Source organism: Myxocyprinus asiaticus, chromosome 49 (genome assembly GCF_019703515.2).
Source record: "Myxocyprinus asiaticus isolate MX2 ecotype Aquarium Trade chromosome 49, UBuf_Myxa_2, whole genome shotgun sequence".
Taxonomy (NCBI): domain Eukaryota; kingdom Metazoa; phylum Chordata; class Actinopteri; order Cypriniformes; family Catostomidae; genus Myxocyprinus; species Myxocyprinus asiaticus.
This window is the reverse complement of record NC_059392.1, coordinates 4997501-5019311: the sequence shown is the minus strand read 5'-3', so window position 1 is coordinate 5019311 and position 21811 is coordinate 4997501. Positions and strand designations below refer to the sequence as shown.

The window sequence follows — 21811 nt, the reverse complement described above, 5'->3', positions numbered from 1 at the left end:
GAGTTTTTTTCCCCCACCATCTGAGAATATACAGTCTACATTTATATATGTAGATATATATGTAAAACCAATAAAAGAAGATTCAAGAATTGAAGGGAAACGAGTATTTAAGAAGCAGCTATTAAAATGTGGAATATACCTCTGTGGATATTTGCCCAAGTTTTGCTTGGTACTTCAATCAAAGCACAGGTAAGACGACCAAATAATTTGTCGCTGTTTATAACCCTTATATATGGTAAATCTATATATTTCTGTGCGATGATGCACATTGTAAATACATCAAACACGTTTATTAATCTATCATTCGGAGTAATTATGCATTAAGTATTTTACTGTATTAAAAGTGAGATATAATGTAGCAAAAAAAAAAAAAAAAAATGTTTACCTACTTATAACTACATTATCATAGCCTTCATGTGAATTGGGAAATTCATATATCTCATATATAAGTCAGATGATCAGGAGACAAAAACATTTCATTTAAAAAATAGGAAATGCAATATTGCAGCACTCACATTTGGCTGATAATGGGAAGTCAATTATATATGTATACCTGGATTTATGTATCTACAATTATTAACACAGAAGGCTGAAGACAGATTTTTTTTTACAACTTCAAGCAAACAAACATGCAAACCTGGACTGATGCTTTTCATGATGTGCCACTAGATGTTTTGCAATTAAAGAGATAGTTCAACCAAAAAAGAAAATTCTCTCATCGTTTATTCACCCTCATGCCATCCCAGATGTGTATGACTTTCTTTCTTCTGCAGAACACAAACTACGATTTATGAAGAATATCTCAGCTCTGTAGGTCCAAACAATGCAAGTGAATGGTGGCCAGAACTTAGAAGCACCAAAAATCACATAAAGACAGCATACAAGTAATCCACATGACTCCAGTGGTTTAATCCATGTCTTCTGAAGCGATCTAATCAGTTTTGGGTGAGAACAGACCGAAATATAATTCATTTTTTTCTGTAAATCTCCACTTTCACATTCTGAATATTGATCTGTTTCTCACCCAAAGTGATTGCATCGCTTCAGAAGACATGGATTAAACCACAGGAGATCTACAGATTACTTTTAGGCTGCCTTTATGTGCTTTTTGGCATTTCAAAGTTCTGGTCACCATTCACTGCTGAAATATTCTTTTTAAAATCTTTGTTTGTGTTCAGAAGAAGACAGAAAGTATTATACATCTAGGATGGCATGAAAGTGAGTAAAGAATGAAAGAATCTTAATTTTTGGGTGAACTATTCCTTAAGAATCATGCTTAAATATCTGTGATTTGTGGATTTACAACTCCATTAAACCTCAAAATCTTCTGATTGGAGGTCTAGAATCTGCAAAAAAATTCCATTTGACATCCGAGATCAACTGAAACCCATCTCATTTTTGTTTTTTGTGGATAGCATGTGGATCCAGAGGTGGGTTTAACAGCTCAAGAACAAGTTCTTCTGCTGTACGACATCAAACTACAGTGCCTTCAAAACATCTCTGAACACAACCCTACTGGTAAGACTTTACATTACCAATTTAGTGGTACCAGTATTACAAAATGTAATCTATTTAACGAACATATGCAACTAGATGATATCTGGCTTTCTTACGATAGAATCATTATGGTTCTGCATCAAACCATTGTCGCCTTTTAAATGTTGCCTGATAAAATAATTTAAATGCTTTCCTTTTTACTTTAGTGCATAAAACTTGAAATGTGTCTCAGGGACAAAGTGACTCAAAATGATGGAGCAGGCCACATATGTATTGTAAAAAAGTGCTATAGAAATAAAATTGACTTGACTGTCTTTGCTTTAGTTACATAACACACATTGTATATATTCACGTCCTCTCTTCATGGTCACCTCGACGTTTCCGTCTAGAACCAACGTTGTTTTGATGTTCACTAGGAGCTGAGAGGAGCTCATTTGCATAACTCATGTAAATATGGGGGCTGATCAAGATGAAAGTAACTCATTAGGCCTTAAACACACCTGTGTCATAAGTTCATTTGGCGATTGGTTAAAAGCCTTTTAAATATGAATTACACTGTGACATATGAATCTGTTTGGAACAGTGGGTCTCAGCTGGTTTTGCTTTCAGGACCTCAAGTGGCCCAGCACAGTATCAAAATGGTTCACAAACAAAAATATGTTTTATGTGGTTTCTCAGATAGTGTCTATTATCACCAAACCACATGTGAATGAATCTCCTGTCCAACTGCTTCCAGCCTCTCTACTTGCAATCTTTATTTAGACAGCCAGCCACAACATTTTCTCTATATCTGCCCACTCATATGTGCTAGGCATTCATGCAACCTCAACATAAATTGGGGTCCAGAAGTCTGAGACCACTATTGAAAAATGCTTCTATTTTGCTATCGTTTTTAAATGTAATAACGTTTTTCATTGCAAATTGTATCATCAGTGAAATATACACCGATGAGCCAAAACATTATGACCAGTCACAGGTGAAGTGAATAACACTGATCATCTCCTAACAAGGTCACATGTCAAGGTCTGGGTTGATTAGATGGTAAGTGAACAATCAGTTCTCATAGTCAACGTGTTGAATGCAGAAGAAATGGGCAGGATTAAAGACCTGAGTGACTTTGAGAAGGGCCAAATTGTTATGGCCAGACGACTGGGTCAGAGCATCTCTGAAACTGCAAGGCTTGTGGGGTGCTCCTGGTCAGCAGTGGTGAGTACATACAGACAGTGGTCCGAGGAGGGACAAACCACAAACAGGCGACAGGGTTTTGGGCGCCCAAGGCTCATCGATGCGCGTCGTCAATGAAGGCTATCCCATCTGGTCCGACCTGACAGAAGGTCTACTGTGGCACAAGTCACAAAAAATAATAACAGTAAGTAATGATGGTTACGGAAGGAATGGGTCACAACACACAGTGCATCGCACCCTGTTGCGTATGGGACCGCGTAGCCACACACTGGTCAGAGTGCCCATGATGACCCCTGTCCACCATCAAAAACGCCTACAATGGGCACGCAAGCGTCGGAACAGGACCTTAGAGCAGTGGAAGAAGTTTGCCTGGTCCAATGAGTCTCATTTTCTTTTACATCACATGGACGGCCGTGTACGTGTGTGCTGTTTACCTGGGGAAGTGATGGCACGAGGATGCACTGTGGGAAGACGACAAGCCTGTGGAGGGAGTGTGATGCTCTGGGCAATGTTCTGCTGGGAAACCCTGGGTCCGGCCATTCATGTGCACATCAATTTGACACATACCACCTACCTAAACATCGTTGCAGACCAGGTACATTCTTCATGGCAATGGTATTCCATGATGGCAGTGGCATTATTCAGCAGGATAAGGCGCCCTGCCACACTTCACACATTGTTCGGGAATGGTTTGAAGAACATGATGAAGAGTTCAGGGTGTTGCCCTGGCCTCCAAACTCCCCAGATCTCAATCTGATTGAGCATCTGTGGGATCTGCTGGATCAACAAGTCCGATCCACGGTGACTCCACCTCGCAACTTACAGGACTTGAAGGATCTGCTGCTAAGGTCTTGGTGCCAGATAGCACAGGACACCTTCAGGGGTCTTGTAGAGTCCATGCCTCGGCGGGTCGGCACTGTTTTGGTGGCACGCAGAGAACCAATGACATATTAGGCAGGTGGTCATAATGTTTTGCTCTTGTTGAGCATTTCATTTCAAAAGCATAGGTATTAATCCGTCCCTTTGCTGCTATAAGAGCTCCGTCTTTCTGAAATAGAAAAGAGACCACCTCAAACTGTTGCCACAAAATTGAAAGCACACAGAATGTCCTTGTATGGCATATCATTAAGAATTTTTGGCCATATAGAAGCTGCTTTAGATAATTTGCTAAATTAAATTAACATTAATTTCATTTGAAACCCTCAAAGACTGCAGTTGCAGTTTAAATGCGTAGGCTATTTTTTTAGTAGCTTGACAGTAGTTAGGCTATTTTCACAATAATGCTTTTCTAGTAACAAGTTAATTTCCAATGAGTAGCAATGTAGCGTGACAAAATGCTACATCGTTGTATGCGCTCATATCTCTTTCATACATAGCGTTGGGGAGTCATTTTAGTGATTCAGTTTGTTCACAGATGGTTCATTTTAGTGAAATGGTTTGTTCAGAATGTTCATGTGAATGAACCCTATGGAGCCAGATTTGTGCCAAAAAAAAAAAAAAGAATTTTGTTTTTACCAGATCAAATGTTGATTAAAACAAACATTTATTTTGTCTCGTCCCTCCTTTTCTTTAAAAAAAAAAAGCTCAAATCAAGGTTACAGTGAGGCACTTACAGTGGAAGTGAATGGGACCAATATTCAGAGGGTTTAAAGACAGAAATGTGAAGCTTATAATTTGATAAAATTTAATGCTGTAAAGTTGTTTAAATCATAATTTTTACAGTCGTTTTAGGGTTTTAGAGTTCATGGCGTTACATCGTCATGACAACAGAGTTGTAAAATTGGATAGAACTTTACACAGAGGTTAGTAAGTGATTTTATCTCACTAAAATCACGTTAGCACACATATTGTTTTTGGCTATACTTTTGAAATAGTGAGTATTTTAACGGTGACAGATTGGCCCCATTCACTTCCATTCTAAGTGCCTCACTGGAACCCAGATTCATTGTAGTGAATCGGTTCATTCGACGGTTAAAAGAAGCGAATCACCAATTGACTTTTATGCAGTGGTGGGCCGTGCATTTTAAGTCTAGGCCTTCAGTGTGATTCATGTCATTAAGAAAACACAGTTTCACAATGAATAAGACACCCTATGCCTTTGGGCATCATACATTATGTCACAGCTATCTAGTAATACCAATTGACATTTTAAAAACACGTCCACGCACGAAAGCCAGAACTTGAAATGACACTTAATGCTCAAGCAATCCTAATTTTAAGTGCAGCATGACTGTTAGTGAAATGTACGTCTCCTGAACAGACATTCAAAAATCATAATTTTTCAGATGACTCTACCGAGGAGGTCTATAATACCTAGAAAAATCTATCTAATAATTTGCGATTGAAATGTTACTTGCAATAGATTTCGTTTCGTCAGGGTACACGGTTATGCTTCGTTACATTCAAGTTGTATGTGGGATATTCCTTCTTGATATCTCCGACCATAAATGCATCCCATTCCCCGATATTCGGAACTGCAATGCTCCCGTTAACATAGCAGGGGTTTGACTCTCATTAGAGATGTCTTCTAGAAACCCAACTGATAAATAATGCTGCAGTGCTAGCATTTGTGCTACAGGTGTTCGATTATCAAAAGAGATTATAATGTTTTATACACCTGTTTCTGCAGGCGTTTGTTAAACAAGCTTTAATATCATGTAATGTGGAAATAAACTCATTTATCGATATTACTTAATAAAGTGAATGTTTATCACTTACTTTGTACATATAACTCCCTGAGTGTCGACATGTTTGTGTGTCATCATGCCCCTGCATCTTGGCGAAATCGGAGTTGAGAATTTCTGCACGAGCCTACAAGTTGTAATTCTGACATAAAGACGCATTCCACTGCACTTTTCCTAGCAGGAAGTTGTAAAATCCGACTTTCCGAATTGAATGGAACGCAGCACTTGATCTGACACTGAATGCTCAAGCAGCCTAATTTACACATTTAAACTCCTGATGTTGCTATAACAATGCAAAAAGCACTTACCAATTTGCTTGAAGTGAAAATCAGTCCTCCTTTCCTGATTAATAAATTAAGCAATCACACGGTCATGCAGAACATCTCGTGTTTTTAAATCCATAAGGACGTCTTTCTTAGTGGTGATAGTGGCAGTGATGACAGCCGACTCGTCAGCAAGATCTCGCGCTCTTCGCTTTTAAATTACATACATCACTGAAAGCGTGTTTGCGTCACTCAAGGCCAGCAAGAAGGCCTCGACCGCGACATATCCTAAAGATCACACCCGCCAAGAACAAATAGATCAATCTGATTGGCTGATGAATCTGACAATCTGACAATAGTTGCTCATTCATTCGCACTGTTGAGGGATTCTGTGGAAATTCTAAAGGCCTGACAGGGTTGGAGCTCAGACTCATGCGCTGCTTCAGGCAAGCGACTTGTGAAACAGCTGTCACGCTTCGCTTGTAAGCATCAAGGAATAAATTCTGACTGGATAAACTTTTCGTTTTTCTCTATTTGTTTGTAGATTAATTAAGAGTGGAGAGCGATTAAAAATACATAGGCAAAAAGGTGATTGAGAATAAAAGGATGAAAAACATTTATTTATTTGGCATGTTAGGCCAGCAGAGAAGGCTTTGCTGACCCTGAGAATTCGCTACTATATATAGCGTTGGAATTTGCAATTCGTTTAAGTGAATCGGTACATTCAGAATGATTCACTAATTAATTTGAGCCCGTTTGCAGCAAGTACTCTCACAGCCTCGCTGCTGACTGTAGCGCGATCATGAATGTGATTTTCGTGTTGTAGTGGATATTTGGATATTGTATGTGCATGCACGAAACGTCTTTTAAAATGAAATATTTACATGCTGCAGCTTAAATTAAATGAATAGGGTTCCCTTATCACAACATCCATAGTTTTAGCGCAATTTGTGGACTTTACAGATGGTCCCTTAAACACCATAGTCCAAATTATATCAAGGTTAAATTAACGATCTTGAACGATTTTGACTTAAATATCACGTATTGACGGGACGATCATGTATTTTACAGGGATGTTTATTGTTACCACCCATTTTACCACCCTAAAAATAATTTGTCTTACCGTTTTCAGGCTATTTGAAATTTACTACTTATTATATTTTCATTTCAATGTTGTTAGGTCTTCATTGCTTTAGTAACTGATAAATATTGATTTGAGGACACAGATAAATTATATTATCTGATAGTTAGCCTATAGCTTTATCAGTCTTTTCTTCAGATAGCTCCAATGTAATTAGCCACTTTTTGTTAACAGCTCGTTCTGTACCTAACAATTTTTTCAAATGGGCTTTAAGCTACTTTGAATTGCGAGTAGCTTGTCCTTTGGAAAGCTGCAGTTTAATAGCAACTTCCTCAACAATGACAGTGTGGTGCCAGCTCGTGAGTCATCCACTTTCAGAAGCTGATGCACCTTGTTATTGTTTTTCCATCACATTCATCCTGTTTTTCTTCATCTACACGTGTTGGTCCTGCCATTATCCACGTGATCAGGCGTTCCAAGTTAAGATGCTGACTGGCTCTTTTTTACCTGCGTGATTCCTAATTAGAATGCCAAGGCAGGTGCAACATGAGATAGACTTCTGAGACAATTTGAGCATGAGTGAGTCTGTAGAAGAAAAAAAAACTGTAAGAAAGCTATCTGTAGGTTGATTTCCTATAAAATTGGCAATGCTGTGACCCTGGTGCTTTTATAATATTTTTCTGTTGTTTGTTCGTTTGAGAGGACCGCACTTGAAACAGTAACAGGAAGTTTGTTTCCTTAACTTTCCATTGTGAAATGCAGCGGAATTGCACTGCAATAGTGGGGTTTCCCTCTTAAGCCTCCAGGATTCCCTCAGTGGATGAGCAATATAAGAGAACGTGAGTGCCTGTCGATATTTTACAGTGGTGTGTGTAAATGTAAAAGTATAGTCAGTTCCGCTACAGATTACAGAATACATGCTGAAATAATGTAATTTGTAACATATTCCGTTAGATTACTCAAGGTCAGTAAAGTAATCTAAATACTTTGGATTACTTCTTAAACACTGGCAGATTTTTTCGCTAGTTTTGACTATAAACAAGTAAATTAAGTAAGATAATACACTTCATTGTAAAAAATACATTCTCTGAAAAAAAGCTTACATATCTTATGCAGTTTTGCTACTCAACTAAATTTTTCTTGTTTCAAGGATTTTTAGATATTTTTACAGGAAAACTTAAATTTAAATTCTCATTAAGAATTGTTTTTTTTTTTTTTTGCAGTAACACATTTGCTCTAATATCAAATGTCTTACTAGAGAAAAAAGTTATGCTCTAACTTGAAATTTCTTCATAGAATTCATTATAAAATGTAATCGCGCCTTGTAACAGACAGGGTTGGGGAGTAACGGAATACATGTAACGGGATTACGCATTTAAAATACAAAATATAAGTAACTGTATTCCACTACAGTTACAATTTAAATCATTGGTAATTAGAATACAGTTACATTCAAAAAGTATTTTGATTACTGAAGAGATTACTATGCATTTTATTGTCATTTTTATTCATTTAATATTTAGTCTGTTCATTTGGAAGTTGGGAATTTCAAATTAGTCCCGGTTCCCCGATGGCCAGTCCGCCCCTGGTTGGCTCCAAAGTGTGTCGGCCCACCGGGAAAATGCCGGTATGCCAGATTACCAATCCAGCCCTGGCGGTGAAACACTTTCTTATGATTTGTTTCATTCATACCAGCACTTTCACACTGTTGTGAGTGAAAAGGTGGATATGACATAATTGAGGAACTTTACCTTGGGAGTCTACGTCGTGTTATTACAGCTTAACAAAAAATAGTTAGAAACGCTTTGACAGATGAAACATAAATCCAATAAATACGGTTACATGTCTTGTCAAATACTAAATCCCATTACACGTATTCCATTACTCCCCAACCCTGATCTCGAACTAATGATTTTCGTCTCAAAGATAGTTTGAGACTATGAATAGATAGAAGACAAATGCATGATGATGCTTTTTCTGTCAACTCGGACTAAATTGAGCTTTGCTGTTTTCTCATTCATTCTAAATAAAGTTTCTAAATAGCATCAGGTTCTTGAAGAGTCAGACACTTTTCTCTCCCATGGGGGAATTGACCAACCGGCATGGTGCTTCCATAGGGACCTTGCCCTTTTCCCACACTGCACTGTGGGGGTGGGATCAATGTTTGACAAAATGTTTCTACTTAGGACAAAAGACTTACAAAACTGTTCAATCAATGAGCAGAAAGGATAGAGTAACCATGCATATCTCCATTAAGTCTTCCAAGATGTGGAAAGAGCAACCTCTGAGCAATACAATTTTCCAGTGGGCTGTGGCTGTTACTTTCATAAGAGATCATGTTAACACATTGTGACAAGGTTTGTTATGTGACGGATAAGGAAGAAGCGGGAGCCAGTTTCCACAGTCCACGTGAGTCAGGGTTTATTAACAAAATAACAGAAATTGCTTTTCAGCGCACACTCAAAACAAAAGTCTGCTTTGCAGCATAAAAATGTAAGCCAGATCAGCTTTTCAGCACAACACTCTAGAAACGCAGTGTCTGGTGTGCAACTCTCTCTGCTCTCTCTGTGGACTGGGTCACCTTTTATCTCCCCTGTCTCTCACTGCGAACATAGAAATGGTAATTAGTAGCAATTCATCCCAGGTGGAATTCCTTACCGCTTTCTCTCTCTTCAGACGGGTGCTCAACCACACCCTCACCTCCACATACCACCACCGCCCAACTCAGGCCAGGGGAACCGTCCGGACTGCCCACTCCACCCCCTTTTCTGGAAAGGAAGTCCACGACAGCCATCTGCGTGCCCGGACTGTGGACCACCTCAAACTTAAATGGTTGGAGTGCCAGATACCAACAGGTGATCCAGGCATTGGCATCCTTCATGCGGTGGAGCCATTGGAGCGGGGCATGGTCTGAACAGAGGGCGAATGCTCGTCCCAACAAATAGTAGCAGAAAGTAAGGACCGCCCACTTGATGGCCAAACACTCCTTCTCTATGGTGCTGTACTTCGTCTCTCTCATAGAGAGCTTCCGACTAATGTACAGCACCGGGCGATCCTCCCCCTCCACCACCTGGGACAGTACAGCACCCAGCCCCCTGTCCGGTGCATCTGTCTGTAAAACAAAAGGGAAAGAGAAATCAGGGGAGTACAGAAGCGGCCCACCACAAAGTGCAGCTTTTACCTGTGTGAAAGCCTGTTGGCATGGCTCCATTCACTGGACCGAGTTTGGAGCTCCCTTTTTCGTGAGATCAGTCAGCGGGCTGGTGACATCCGAATAATTTGGCACAAACCTTCGATAATAGCCAGCCAGCCCCAAGAACTGTCTCACCTCCTTTTTGGTCTTGGGTCTCAGGCAGGTCGCAATAGCTGCAGTTTTATCAATTTGGGGAGCACCTGCCCATGGCCCAAGTGGAAACCCAGATACCGTACCACCACTTCTTCGGGTTTGCTGTGAGCCCCGCTCATCGCAGCAACCTCAGAATGGCCCCCAGATGCTGCATGTGCCGCTGCCATTCATTACTGTAAATAATAATATAATCCAAATAAGCATCGGCATAAACAGCGTGCGGTCTGAGGACTCTGTCCATAAGATGCTGAAATGTAGCCGGGGCCCCAAACAAACCGAATGGAAGGGTCACAAATTGGTGTAACTCATTTCTTCCCGTACTACCTGTTTTTTGTGTTCGGGTAACCGGTAGGGCCGACTATGTACCACTACCCCTGGGGTTGTCTCGATGTGGTGTTCTATGAGATTAGTGCGGCCGGGGAGAGGCGAGAACAACGCCCTCACCTCCACACACCTTTTCACTTTTTGTAAACAAGATTGAAATGTTATATTTTCCTTCGTTTTCTGAAAGCTTACTTTGTTACCTGTTTACAAAAGCAGAACAATTAATTTAATTAATAATGCATCTTGGCTAATGGAGCCAGTTAGTCATATTGGATAATGTGTGAAAATGTGCAAAAAAACCTTGCTGCTCAAAGAGACATTATGCTACAGTGAAAGGACTGTTCTTGATAATACAAGCAGAAAGTTCATTATAAGAATATGAGGCATTAAGACCCTGTTACCATGTGTTAACGAATAAACTCTAATTGCATTAGACATTAGAATAATAAAGCTCAATGGAGAACCATACATGGACTCTAACACTTTTAATTAGCAATGGGCTTCATTCATTCATTCATTTCTGTGTAATTCATTCTTAAAGCCATTCTTATGTAAATTGTTCCAGTAAATGCAACAATTTACATAAGAATATTTTCAGGAACAATTCAAATTTAAGGAACTGAATGTGACAATTTGTGTAAGAATGGTTTTCCAAACAATTTACACAGATATTTGTTTAACTGCACGTCACAATTTGTGTAAGAATGGTTTCACAAACAATTTACACGTATATTTGTTTAACTACTACAAATGTGACAGTTTACACAAGAATGGTTTTATGAATGTTTTACACAAATTTTGTTTAAATGAATGTGAAAATTTACATCAGAATGGTTTCACGAACAATTTGTTGAACTGATTACCTGCCCATTTGTGTAACTGAATGTCACAAATTTAAGCAAGAATTGTGTTATAAACAATTTTTACAGAATGTCATAAATCTACTCAAAAATAGGTTTTATGAACAATCTGTTGAATTGAATGTCACATATTTACACAAGAATAGTTTTAAGAACAAGTTTCACAGAAATTTGTTTAGTTAAATGTGACAGTTTACGTAAAAATTGCTTTAAGAATGATTTACACAAATTTGCTGAAGTGATTGTGACAATTTACATAAGATTGGTTTAATGCACAATTTACAAACATTTGCTGAATTGATTGTGACAATTTACAAAAGAAAAATTTCACAAACAATTTACATACTTTGTGAATGTCACAAATGTAAGGAAGTATGGTGTTACAAACAATCTTTACAGAAATTCCTTAAAATTATTCCGCAAATTCGCCACTGATCATTTTCACATGCAAATGAGCTTTGTGGCAAACTTGCGGCAAATTGTCCATTGTTGCCAAAGGTTTGCCAGAGGTTCACCACTACCGGCGAAGAGCTGCAAACATTTGCAGCAAGTCATAAATTTACTCGAACAATTTTCACAGAAATTAGTTTAGTTGAAAGTGACAATTTATGTTAGAATGGTTTTATGATCAATTTATACATCAATATGTGTAACTGAATGTGACAGTTTAAGTACGAAGATTTTTAGAAATGTTTTACACAGAAATTTCGTTGAACTGAATGTGAAAATGTACCCAAGAATGGTTTTATAAACAATTTACACATGCATTTGTTTTAAATTAAATGTCACAAATTCAAGCAAGAATGGTGTAACTATTTTAAAATAATTTTTTGTTTAATGTGACAATTTACATAAGAATGATTTTACGAATGATTTACAAAAATGTCTTGAATTGAATATGACAATTATGCCAAGTATGGTTTTACAAAGTATATTTACATAGAAATTCATATGAGGCCCATTACATGCAAAGTGTTGGATTGACTTGGAGTATGCTTTGGAAGTTTTTTTTTTTTTTTTGGGGGGGGGGGGGGATGTAATCTAGAGCACATCCAGTAGCTTTAAAGGAAAATAATATTACACAATGGTTGCTCCTTCAAAGCTCACGAGACTTATGTTTCATTGAATGTTTCAGATGTTCTCTTAAAATTCCTTGATAGAAATAAAAATATACACAACTTAGTCAACTGACATACAGTATGTGGATATCTTAGCTCTTGGAAGAATTTGATGAAAAATGGTTCATATGAAATTAGTTCATATTGAGTTACAAAATGCTGAGAAACAATTGAGGTGTTAAGTCATCTTATTAATGATTCTGTCCTACCTATGGGAACCTTCACCTTCCAATAATTGTGATTGTGGTTCACACATTGTGTACACAGATGAGGTCTGTTCTCCTGGATGGGATGGACTGGTTTGCTGGCCTCAAGGTTCTCCAGGAACCGTCACCAAAGTGCCATGTCCCAGTTACGTCTACGACTTCAACCACAATGGTACAATGTAGCAAAAATTCTTTATACTAACACAGTATGGATTTATGGTTAAATGGTTATTTCATGTTCCCGTAGGGTTTGCATACCGTCAGTGTGACATGAATGGATCATGGGTCTCAATGGAGAACAGAACTTGGGTCAACTATTCAGACTGCCTACGCTTCCTGGCTCCAGGAATTGGAAAGGGCAAAGTAAGTCCATTTAAACAGTCTAAAGCAGAGAGAGGTTATGGCATCTTACTGACTAGTTTCGAAGTTTCAATATCAATGCTACAATATGGTGCAGTTGAGTCAGTCCATACATCTTTGAACACAATGGGTTTTACTCACTAACAGTTTGATTAAGCTAATTATACAAATTCAAAAGTCACTGGTTTATGAAATCATTCTTCAAAAATATTTCTTAAGATGTCTAGAAGCAAATCAAGTGTCTGATGTAGCAACTAAAAGTTTGTTGCTGATAATAGTCAGAGACTGTGTGAAGTATGAATTGTACTAAAAACTTTTTACGTTTCCAGAGAGACTTCTTTGAGCGGCTGCACATCATGTACACGGTCGGCTACGCGGTGTCCTTCAGTTCGCTGCTAGTCGCCATTTTCATCATTGGATATTTCCGGTAATCAAACTTTGAGCACGTTTTTTTACCCAGCAGACTTTCCGCCCCACCAGGCAATTTGCAAAACACGCTAATGCCTACCAGTCTTGATTAAGAAGTTACACAGCATGCAAGAATTCACATTAATAAACTTGTTTCATACAAGTGGCTCCTATTCAAGGATTTAGGAGGGATGATTCAGACAGTCTTTGGCCTTTTGTTTAATGATCTCCAGAAATTAAATTAGCTCAAATGTTCCCTTAAGAGTTCATTCTATTACAGAACAGATTGTACCTTGCTTTTTGTAATTGGAGGGCTCTACTAAATGAGTATTTTTTTTATTATTTATATTGTTTCTTGGTAGTAAGTTGGTCTTGATCCACTGCTAGCTTAGAATATGCACCAAGTAGGCCGCATACACACTAGAGATTAAGTTGCATCAGAGAATGATGCGAGCGTATTGATTTTAATGGGGATGGTGTGTCACAAGGACAGAAAACGCAAAGTTTTGTGAAAGTGGCTTCTCGTCGTGCAACCAAAAGTTCAATCAGTTCATCAGATCAATAAGAGTTTCAGAAAGTATGAGATTTTCAATGTATGTTAACTGGCACAAAAAATAGGAGTGCCATTTGCACAAGTTGCTGATTCTCTGTTAATTAAACTGATATTTGCAATGGAAACATAATTCTTTTACTTGGATTTTAGTCAAATTCTAAAACTAAAATTTGTGCTTTTGGAAATCCAATTCACTGTATTTCTGCTCGATTTCAAACTGACCTGGCTCTTTTCATGCCCTCAAAAATGGAGATGCCTTTAGCAGTTCCGTCAAGCAAATAAAGCAACAAGTTTTAAGCTCTTTCTTCCATGTAAATTAGTTTTTGTCTTAGCTAGACGTGACCACAACAAGCTTTAGAACATTTTGTCAATTGCTTGGTTTCTATTTCAGTGGTGCCGTGCTTGATAGCGCTCCAAAATCCAGCTACATGTATTTTTGTCTTGTTGTCCTGTAAAAATATCTAAACATTCTTAAAACAAGGCAAATTCACTTGAGAAGCAAAATGACGCAAGATATTTTGTCTTGTTTTCAGAGAAATTGAACCAAATTTAGTAACATTTATGCTTAGAACAAGAACAAAAATGTTGTCAGTGGGGTAAGAAATAAAAACTTGAATCACAGGGAAAACAAGTATATTTTTCTTAACCCATTGGCAAATGTTTTTTTCTTGTTCTAAGCATAAACCACACCAAATTTTGTGAGATTTCTCTAAAAACAAGACTGAATTTCTTATGCCATTCTGCTTCTCATGTATTTTTTTCTTGTTAAGGACATTTAGTTATTTTTACTGGAAAATAAGACCAAAATACTCTATATAAAGTTATATTTTGCAGTGCATTAAACATCAAATATCTTCTGATGACCTTTTCGCATTATGGTATTACGCATTCCTATTGTAAAACGCTCTGTTGCTTTCTCGCTTTCTCTAGTGTGTAGGTACCATAGGTCCATAGGATGAATACTCTCTCTTTGTTTCTCTCTCAGGCGTCTTCACTGCACCAGAAACTACATTCACATGCACCTATTTGTGTCGTTCATGCTGCGTGCGGTCAGCATCTTTGTTAAAGACAGAGTTGTGTACGCTAATGGGGTGCTACAGGAATACGACACCATGCTAATGGACAACATTAGCACTGTGTCAGTCTCTACTCTTGACAAGACTCAGTATGTGAGTATGCTGAGAAAACCATGTTGATAAACCAGCATGAGTTAATTAAATTGAAATTTGTTTTATTGAAGCAACATTGTGTTAAGCTGAACTAGTAAGGAATAAAATGATTTTAATTAACTCGAGCTAACTTAAATTAAGTTAACTTTTCTTGCCTGGTCTTCTTTGAACATCAAAGCTTTATCCATTCTTGGGCTGTGTGTACTTTGCTACTAATTGTTCTATGAAAAATGCACATTAGCAGTGGTTTTCAACTTGTGGGCTGCAGATCTGTTCTGAAAGGTTCAGGGACAGGAAGGACAAAATTCTAACTGCAAATACTAAATAGCAACTAACCATATAATTGTGCATAGTTAGGACAGCAAAATAAGCATTGCTTATGCTGAGCACAATTTGTTTTGTATGGGGAATTATTGGCTAACTTTAATTAGAACATTTTGAAAGATATTTTCACCGATAAGCCAAAACATTATGACCACTCACAGGTGAAGCGAATAACGTTGGTCATCTCCTAACAAGGCCACAAGTCAAGGGCTGGGTAGATTAGATGGTAAGCAAACAATCAGTTCTCATAGTCAACGTGTTGAATGCGGGAGAAATGGGCAGTAGTAAAGACCTGAGTGATTTTGACAAGGGCCAAATTCTTATGACCAGACGACTGGGTCAGAGCATCTCTGAAACGGCAAGGCTTGTGGGGTGCTCTCGGTCAGCAGTGGTGAGTACCTACCGACAGTGGTCCAAGGAGGGACAAACCACAAACAGGGTGTTGGGTGCCCAAGGCTCATCGATGCGTGAGAGCAACGAAAGCTATCCCGTCTGGTCCGAACAGACAGAAGGTCTACTGTGGCACAAGTTACAGAAAATTTTAATGATGGTTATGGGAGGAATGTGTCACAACACACGGTGCATCGTACCCTGCTGTGTATTGGGCTACGTAGCCACAGACCGGTCAGAGTGCCTATGATGACCCCTGTCCACTATGGAAAGTGCCTACAATGGGCACATGTGCATCTGAACTTGACCTTGGAGCAATTCACCTGATTCGATGAGTCCCATTTTCTTTTCCATCACATGGACGGCCATGTACATGTGCGCCATTTACCTGGGAAGTAATGGCACCAGGATGCACTGTGGGAAGACAACAAGCCGGTGGAGGGAGCGTGTTGCTCTGGGCAGTGTTCTGCTGGGAAACCCTGGGTCCGGCCATTCATGTGGACATCATTGCAGACCAGGTTCACCCTTAATGGCAATGGTATTTTCTGATGGTAATGCCCTTTTTCAGCAGGATAATATGCCCTGCCACACTGCGCACATTATTCGGGAATGGTTTGAGGAACATGATGAAGAGTTTAAGGTGTTGCCCTGGCTTTCAAATTCCCCAGATCTCAATCCAACTGAGCATCTGGGGAATGTGCTAAACCAACAAGTCTGATCCACGGCGGCTCCACCTCACAACTTACAGGATTTGAAGGATCTGCTGCTAATGTCTTGTTGCCAGATACCACAAGACACCTTCTGAGGTCTTGTAGAGTCCATGCCTTGGCGGGTTGGCACTGTTGGTGGCACATGGAGGACCAACAGCATATTAGGCAGGTGGTCATAATGTTTTGACTCATCAGTGTACATTCAGAAATTAAATACACAAACTATAAAGACAATTGAGAATCAGTTGTGATATAGAAATAGAAAGCAATTCTGATTGGTTGAATGCACACGGTTTGAACAATCTCATTGGATGAAGCAAGCGTTATTTGTATTTTCAGGTTGGCTGTAAGATCACCGTCCTATTCTTCATCTATTTCCTCGCCACCAACTACTACTGGATTCTAGTGGAGGGTCTTTACCTTCACAGTCTTATTTTTATGGCCTTCTTTTCGGACTCCAAATATCTCTGGGGTTTCACCCTCATAGGGTGGGGTAAGTATGTGTGTTTGCGTAGAAAAGTGGTGGAATTCACTAGAATGAATTGCGTCCTCTAGCTCCGTTTATGTGAACATGCATACTGCTTTAGCGCCCGGTAAACAGAAAGAATTTTGCAAATCAGGTAACAGCGCAAATATGCCCCAAAATTTAGAGTTAACCCTCTTTAGCATCATTTGATGAATTACTTCTGCCATGAACACCACAAATCTACACAAACATGCCTTTCAAGCAAAAGTCAGTTTTTGTCTAATTTCTGTGTGCGGTAATAACGCATCATTAATTGCACAAGGCAATTTTGTGAGTAAGGCGCAATCTAGAATAAGTCTAATTTACATTTAACCCTCCTATGGTCTTCATAAATGAGCCCTACCTTTGGTCCTCCAACGGAAAGAGCCATTTTCTTTTTTTTTTGAAGATGATGATAATATACATTTCTTCTTCCCTGAAGTAATAACAATAAAATTATGCACTTCTTTTGAGATTTTATGCTATTTTGATCTTATTTACATGTAAATGTCTCAATTTTACCATTAATTTGCATATGAAAACAAGTTAACTTTAGTACAGTAAAAACCTACACTTCTATAAATTGAAACATTAAGAAAATATTGAAATGTGACATATTGGAGGCAGATTCCTGTCATCTGGTGAACAAAATATAAATAACATAACTTGAAAATCATGTCATGACAGTAATAGCCAGTAGATGGCTGCAGTGTTTTATGCAGCCACCTGATGTGTAGTCTGATTGCTTATTGTAACCTAATATTATATTTTATCACAAGTTATGCATTTGGAGATATACTGTATTTAAACATGATCAAACTATTATTTGTCAAAGATTAGCATTTTAAAATTTATTCGAAATCAGTTTTTGCAGTTAAAAGAAATGAACTGCAGAATTGTGAAAAATCAATAAGAGTATAAAACAAAAGAATCAGAGTAAACATTTAGCAATTTAAAAACTTTCTGTAGTAAAAAAAATATTTTGCAAACATTTTCAAGTCATTGAGGTGAATAGCAATAATGTACAACAATAAATGCATAATTTGTGGCTGATTTATTAGTTTAATTTGAATAATAATAAAAATATCTGTGTTATAGTCTCACCAGTTCATTTGTGTGTGTGTGTGTGTGTGTGTTTTGCAATCTGGATGTTTTATAGTCTCACTCTTTAATTTCTGTGTGTTTTGTTCTGCATTGTGGCTGATTTATTTATTGTATTTGACAGCTAAAAAAAAATTGCCATGTCCCATTCATTTTTAAAGGTTGGTCAATTTTGACCGAGTAATGAAAAACCAAAGTCTTGTACCGCTCAGATAAAGGAAACCATTTTTATTACATCAGAAATACTGATTTTGGTCAAAAATTAACAAAGACCATAGTAGGTTGAATTAGTGTTGTTTGCATTAAAAAGAATGACAATGACTGAATTCAAATAATCAAGACACACATTTCAGCGCATTTAGCAATTCTTTAAACTAGATTACGGGTGGTTAATTTATAAGATGCAGGGTTTTGCATTGAAATATTGCAAACATAAAGTGGCGCAAGTGTTTTTGTGAGTGCTCTCCACTATGCTTTGATGAGTCAGTGGTTGATTTTTCTTAATAATGTTTACTTTGCCCTGCCCAGATGTATCCCAACCAATTTCAAAGCTTGTTATGATAATAATCTTCTGAGTTTTTTTGTTATGTCTGTTTCCAAGAATCAGCTAAATCATTTTGCTTTCCTTTGAGGCGGTCTCTTTTATTTGAAGCCTTATTTATTCATAGTTTATTTTTGGTGCACAAGACTTGCCAGGCAAGAACAGACATCTTTGAAGTGCTAATACTTTTTAGAAGAGACATTGTTGTTTTAACAGTTTTAAACTGAACAACAAAGTGGGTGTGTTCTGCTTTTGAACAGGCCGACAACAGCTGCAATGTCAATGATAATCTGAATTACTTGAGCAAACAGGCCTCCAGTGACATAATGATGTACAGAATGTTCGAAATTATTAATGTGTCATATTAATCAATAATGCGTTATTAATGCTCCTGCCATCAATGTGTTTGTGGTAATATATCATCCTAATGAAAGTTATATTTTCATATTCAATCCCTCGCAACCGTCAGAAAAGAAAACATTGCTGAAACTTTTGTTGCTGAGGTCTCGTTTGTGCTTTTCTATAATTAATAAAGTTTGTATATTTTGGGAGATGCATCATCAGTGCTCACTGGGTCTGTTTACTTTCAGTTGCATGCAAGACGATTAAATTCTTATTGGTGAAGTGTGCGATTAGTATAGGTAAAATACTTATATACCAGTTTAAAGTCAGCCTGAAACATTGTTCACAATCCAAAGCTTTTGAAGGCTTTCAATTTGCTCTGATTATAAAACTGGCAGTTGAAAATAGTGTTGTTCTGGTGGTTTTCTGTCATGCTCTATGAGTGCTGGGCATGCCTCTGGGAATGTATGAATGTATAAATCCCATCAGCTTCTAATTTGTTTGACTGCAGGTGTGCCAGCTCTCTTCGTGTCAACCTGGGCTGTCGTCAGGGCAACGTTCGCAGACGTGAGGTGAGTTTTTTCCGAAGATACTCATTCTTCATTAATTTTTCTAAATATAAGTTAAAGGTGAAATGTGACATGTTAAAATGCTCTCCACAGTGACTCTGAGGTGCTATTAAAACGTGGCTCTGTTTGAGCACTCCGGCCTATGACTGTGTTTTTGTGCCATGTTTAAAATAGCAGAAAAAAAATCTTTGAATTTGAAAATAAATTCTTAACATCATGAAATTAAAGTAGGACTATTTGAAGAATAAATTAAAATTACGAGATTAAAGTTGTAACATTACGACAACATTTTTTAAATGTTTGGGAATAATCTCACAATAGGCATTTTATGAAAATAATGTTATGAAGTCTTGAGAATGAAGTTGTAACATTAATAAATTAAAGTAGGAATATTTTAAGAATAAATTAAAATTACTAGATTAAAGTTGTAGCATTACGAGATTAAAGTCGTAACAGTACAACAAAAAAATTGTAATGTTTGGGAATAATCTCATAATAGGCATTTTATGAGAATAAAGTCATGAATTTTCGAGAATAAAAATAGTAAAATTAAAAAATTTAAGTTGGAATTTTTACAAGATTAAATTGCAGCATAACAACATTAAAGTGACAAACAAAACAAGAATAAAGTCAAAACATTACAAGGATAAAGTCGTAATGTTTTGCAAATAATCTCACAATAGGCATTTCATAAAACACAAAGTTATAAAGTCTTGAGACTTTAGTAACGTTACTAAATTAAAGTAGGAATTTTTTGAGAATATATCAAAAATACTACATTTAAATTGCATTGCAGTATAACGAGATTAAAGTAATAATGTTTTTGGAATATTAGGCATTTTATGAGAATAAAGTCATGAAGTTTTAAAACAAAGTTGTAATGCTATGAAACTGAAAATAGGATTATTTTGTGAATAAATCGAAATGATGAGTTTCAAGTCGTATTACGAGAATAAAGTCGTAAATCAAGAAACTAAATCATCTACATCCATTTGTTGCATTGATGAAACTGGTCTTTTCTTTTTACGACTTTTCCAAAAATGACTACTTTAATATCATAATGCTACAACTTTATTGTTGTAATATTTTGACTTTAATCTTGCAATGTTACGACTTCAATCTCATGCTAAGACTTTATTCTCATAATTTGGACTTTATTCTCAAAATATTACTAGTTTAATCTTGTAATATTTCGACTTAATTCTCGAAATGTTACAACTTTATTAATTGAAATCTTTTTTTGTTAACGTGGCACTAAAACGCTGTAATACCAATCCGGGCAAACATTTGAATAAACTAAAGATGTGATCTTGGGTCGGGACCATCTGATACCATCATTGCACTATGGTAAACAGTACTTATTGAGAACATAATTGTACTTAAATTTCACATTTTTGTAATTTTGTCTCTTTCTCTAAGGTGTTGGGAGTTGAGCGCTGGTAATATAAAATGGATTTACCAAGTTCCCATCTTGACAGCAATTGGGGTGAGTCTGCCATGGCTTCCAGTCTGTAGACAGAAACATAGAAACTCTACAATGTCACACAACTTCAAGATGAGTCCCATATTAAAAGAATTCTTAAGAACAGTTCTCTCAATGATATCCGTATCTTCATTAACCCCCAATTCAACATGTCTTGCAAATGATATGTGCTAAACAGGGGCTGTCAAACTCCTTTTATAGAGCCATTCAAAGGGTCGAGTTTGAATGGTTGGGCTCTGTCGTTTGTTGATTAGTTTGGTGACTGAATTCAATTGATGGCTTACCATTTGCATGGATATATTTATCTAGCAGATGGGCATTATTCTGTTCATTATTGGCTTTGCCGAGCACAAACACTTCTCTCCGTGATGGATCTCCGATTAAAAGTAAAACTGGACTGTTTCACAGCAGAAAAGCTGTAATTATGTGACAGGATGCAAATGTAGTTTCTTCCTTGCCACATGTCAGCAGAACATTCCACTTAGTACTTAACACACATGGATGCATTTGTTCACAAGCACTCATGACTAACAATTTCTATGGTATATTAATTACAACGTCCAAACAGTGAAATGTAAAAGGAAAAATGGTTCAAACCTGTTGCATTTCCATCTTGCATTTTGTGAAATGAATTCTAATTTAAGAGTTGAAAATGAAAGTAATTTCCTTTTTGTTTTCTTGTAGCTCAATTTTATTCTATTTGTAAATATCGTACGAGTTCTGGCCACCAAGATCCGAGAAACAAACGCAGGACGGTACGACACACGTAAACAGTACAGGTGAGTACATGAA

At 37.4% G+C, this 21811-nt stretch overlaps 1 protein-coding gene across 1 annotated transcript in view; it reads left to right on the top strand.

Moving 5' to 3' along the window:
• The first annotated feature begins 126 nt into the window (after nucleotides 1-126).
• pth2rb (parathyroid hormone 2 receptor b) overlaps nucleotides 127-21811 on the top strand; it is a 30279-nt gene continuing 8594 nt past the window's right edge. The window contains exons 1-10 of the mRNA XM_051693184.1: nucleotides 127-189; nucleotides 1416-1518; nucleotides 12626-12736; nucleotides 12812-12927; nucleotides 13254-13351; nucleotides 14871-15054; nucleotides 16818-16971; nucleotides 19479-19539; nucleotides 20956-21022; nucleotides 21704-21798. Coding sequence (XP_051549144.1) covers nucleotides 127-189; nucleotides 1416-1518; nucleotides 12626-12736; nucleotides 12812-12927; nucleotides 13254-13351; nucleotides 14871-15054; nucleotides 16818-16971; nucleotides 19479-19539; nucleotides 20956-21022; nucleotides 21704-21798 — 1052 coding nt within the window. The remainder of the gene's footprint in view (nucleotides 190-1415; nucleotides 1519-12625; nucleotides 12737-12811; nucleotides 12928-13253; nucleotides 13352-14870; nucleotides 15055-16817; nucleotides 16972-19478; nucleotides 19540-20955; nucleotides 21023-21703; nucleotides 21799-21811) is intronic.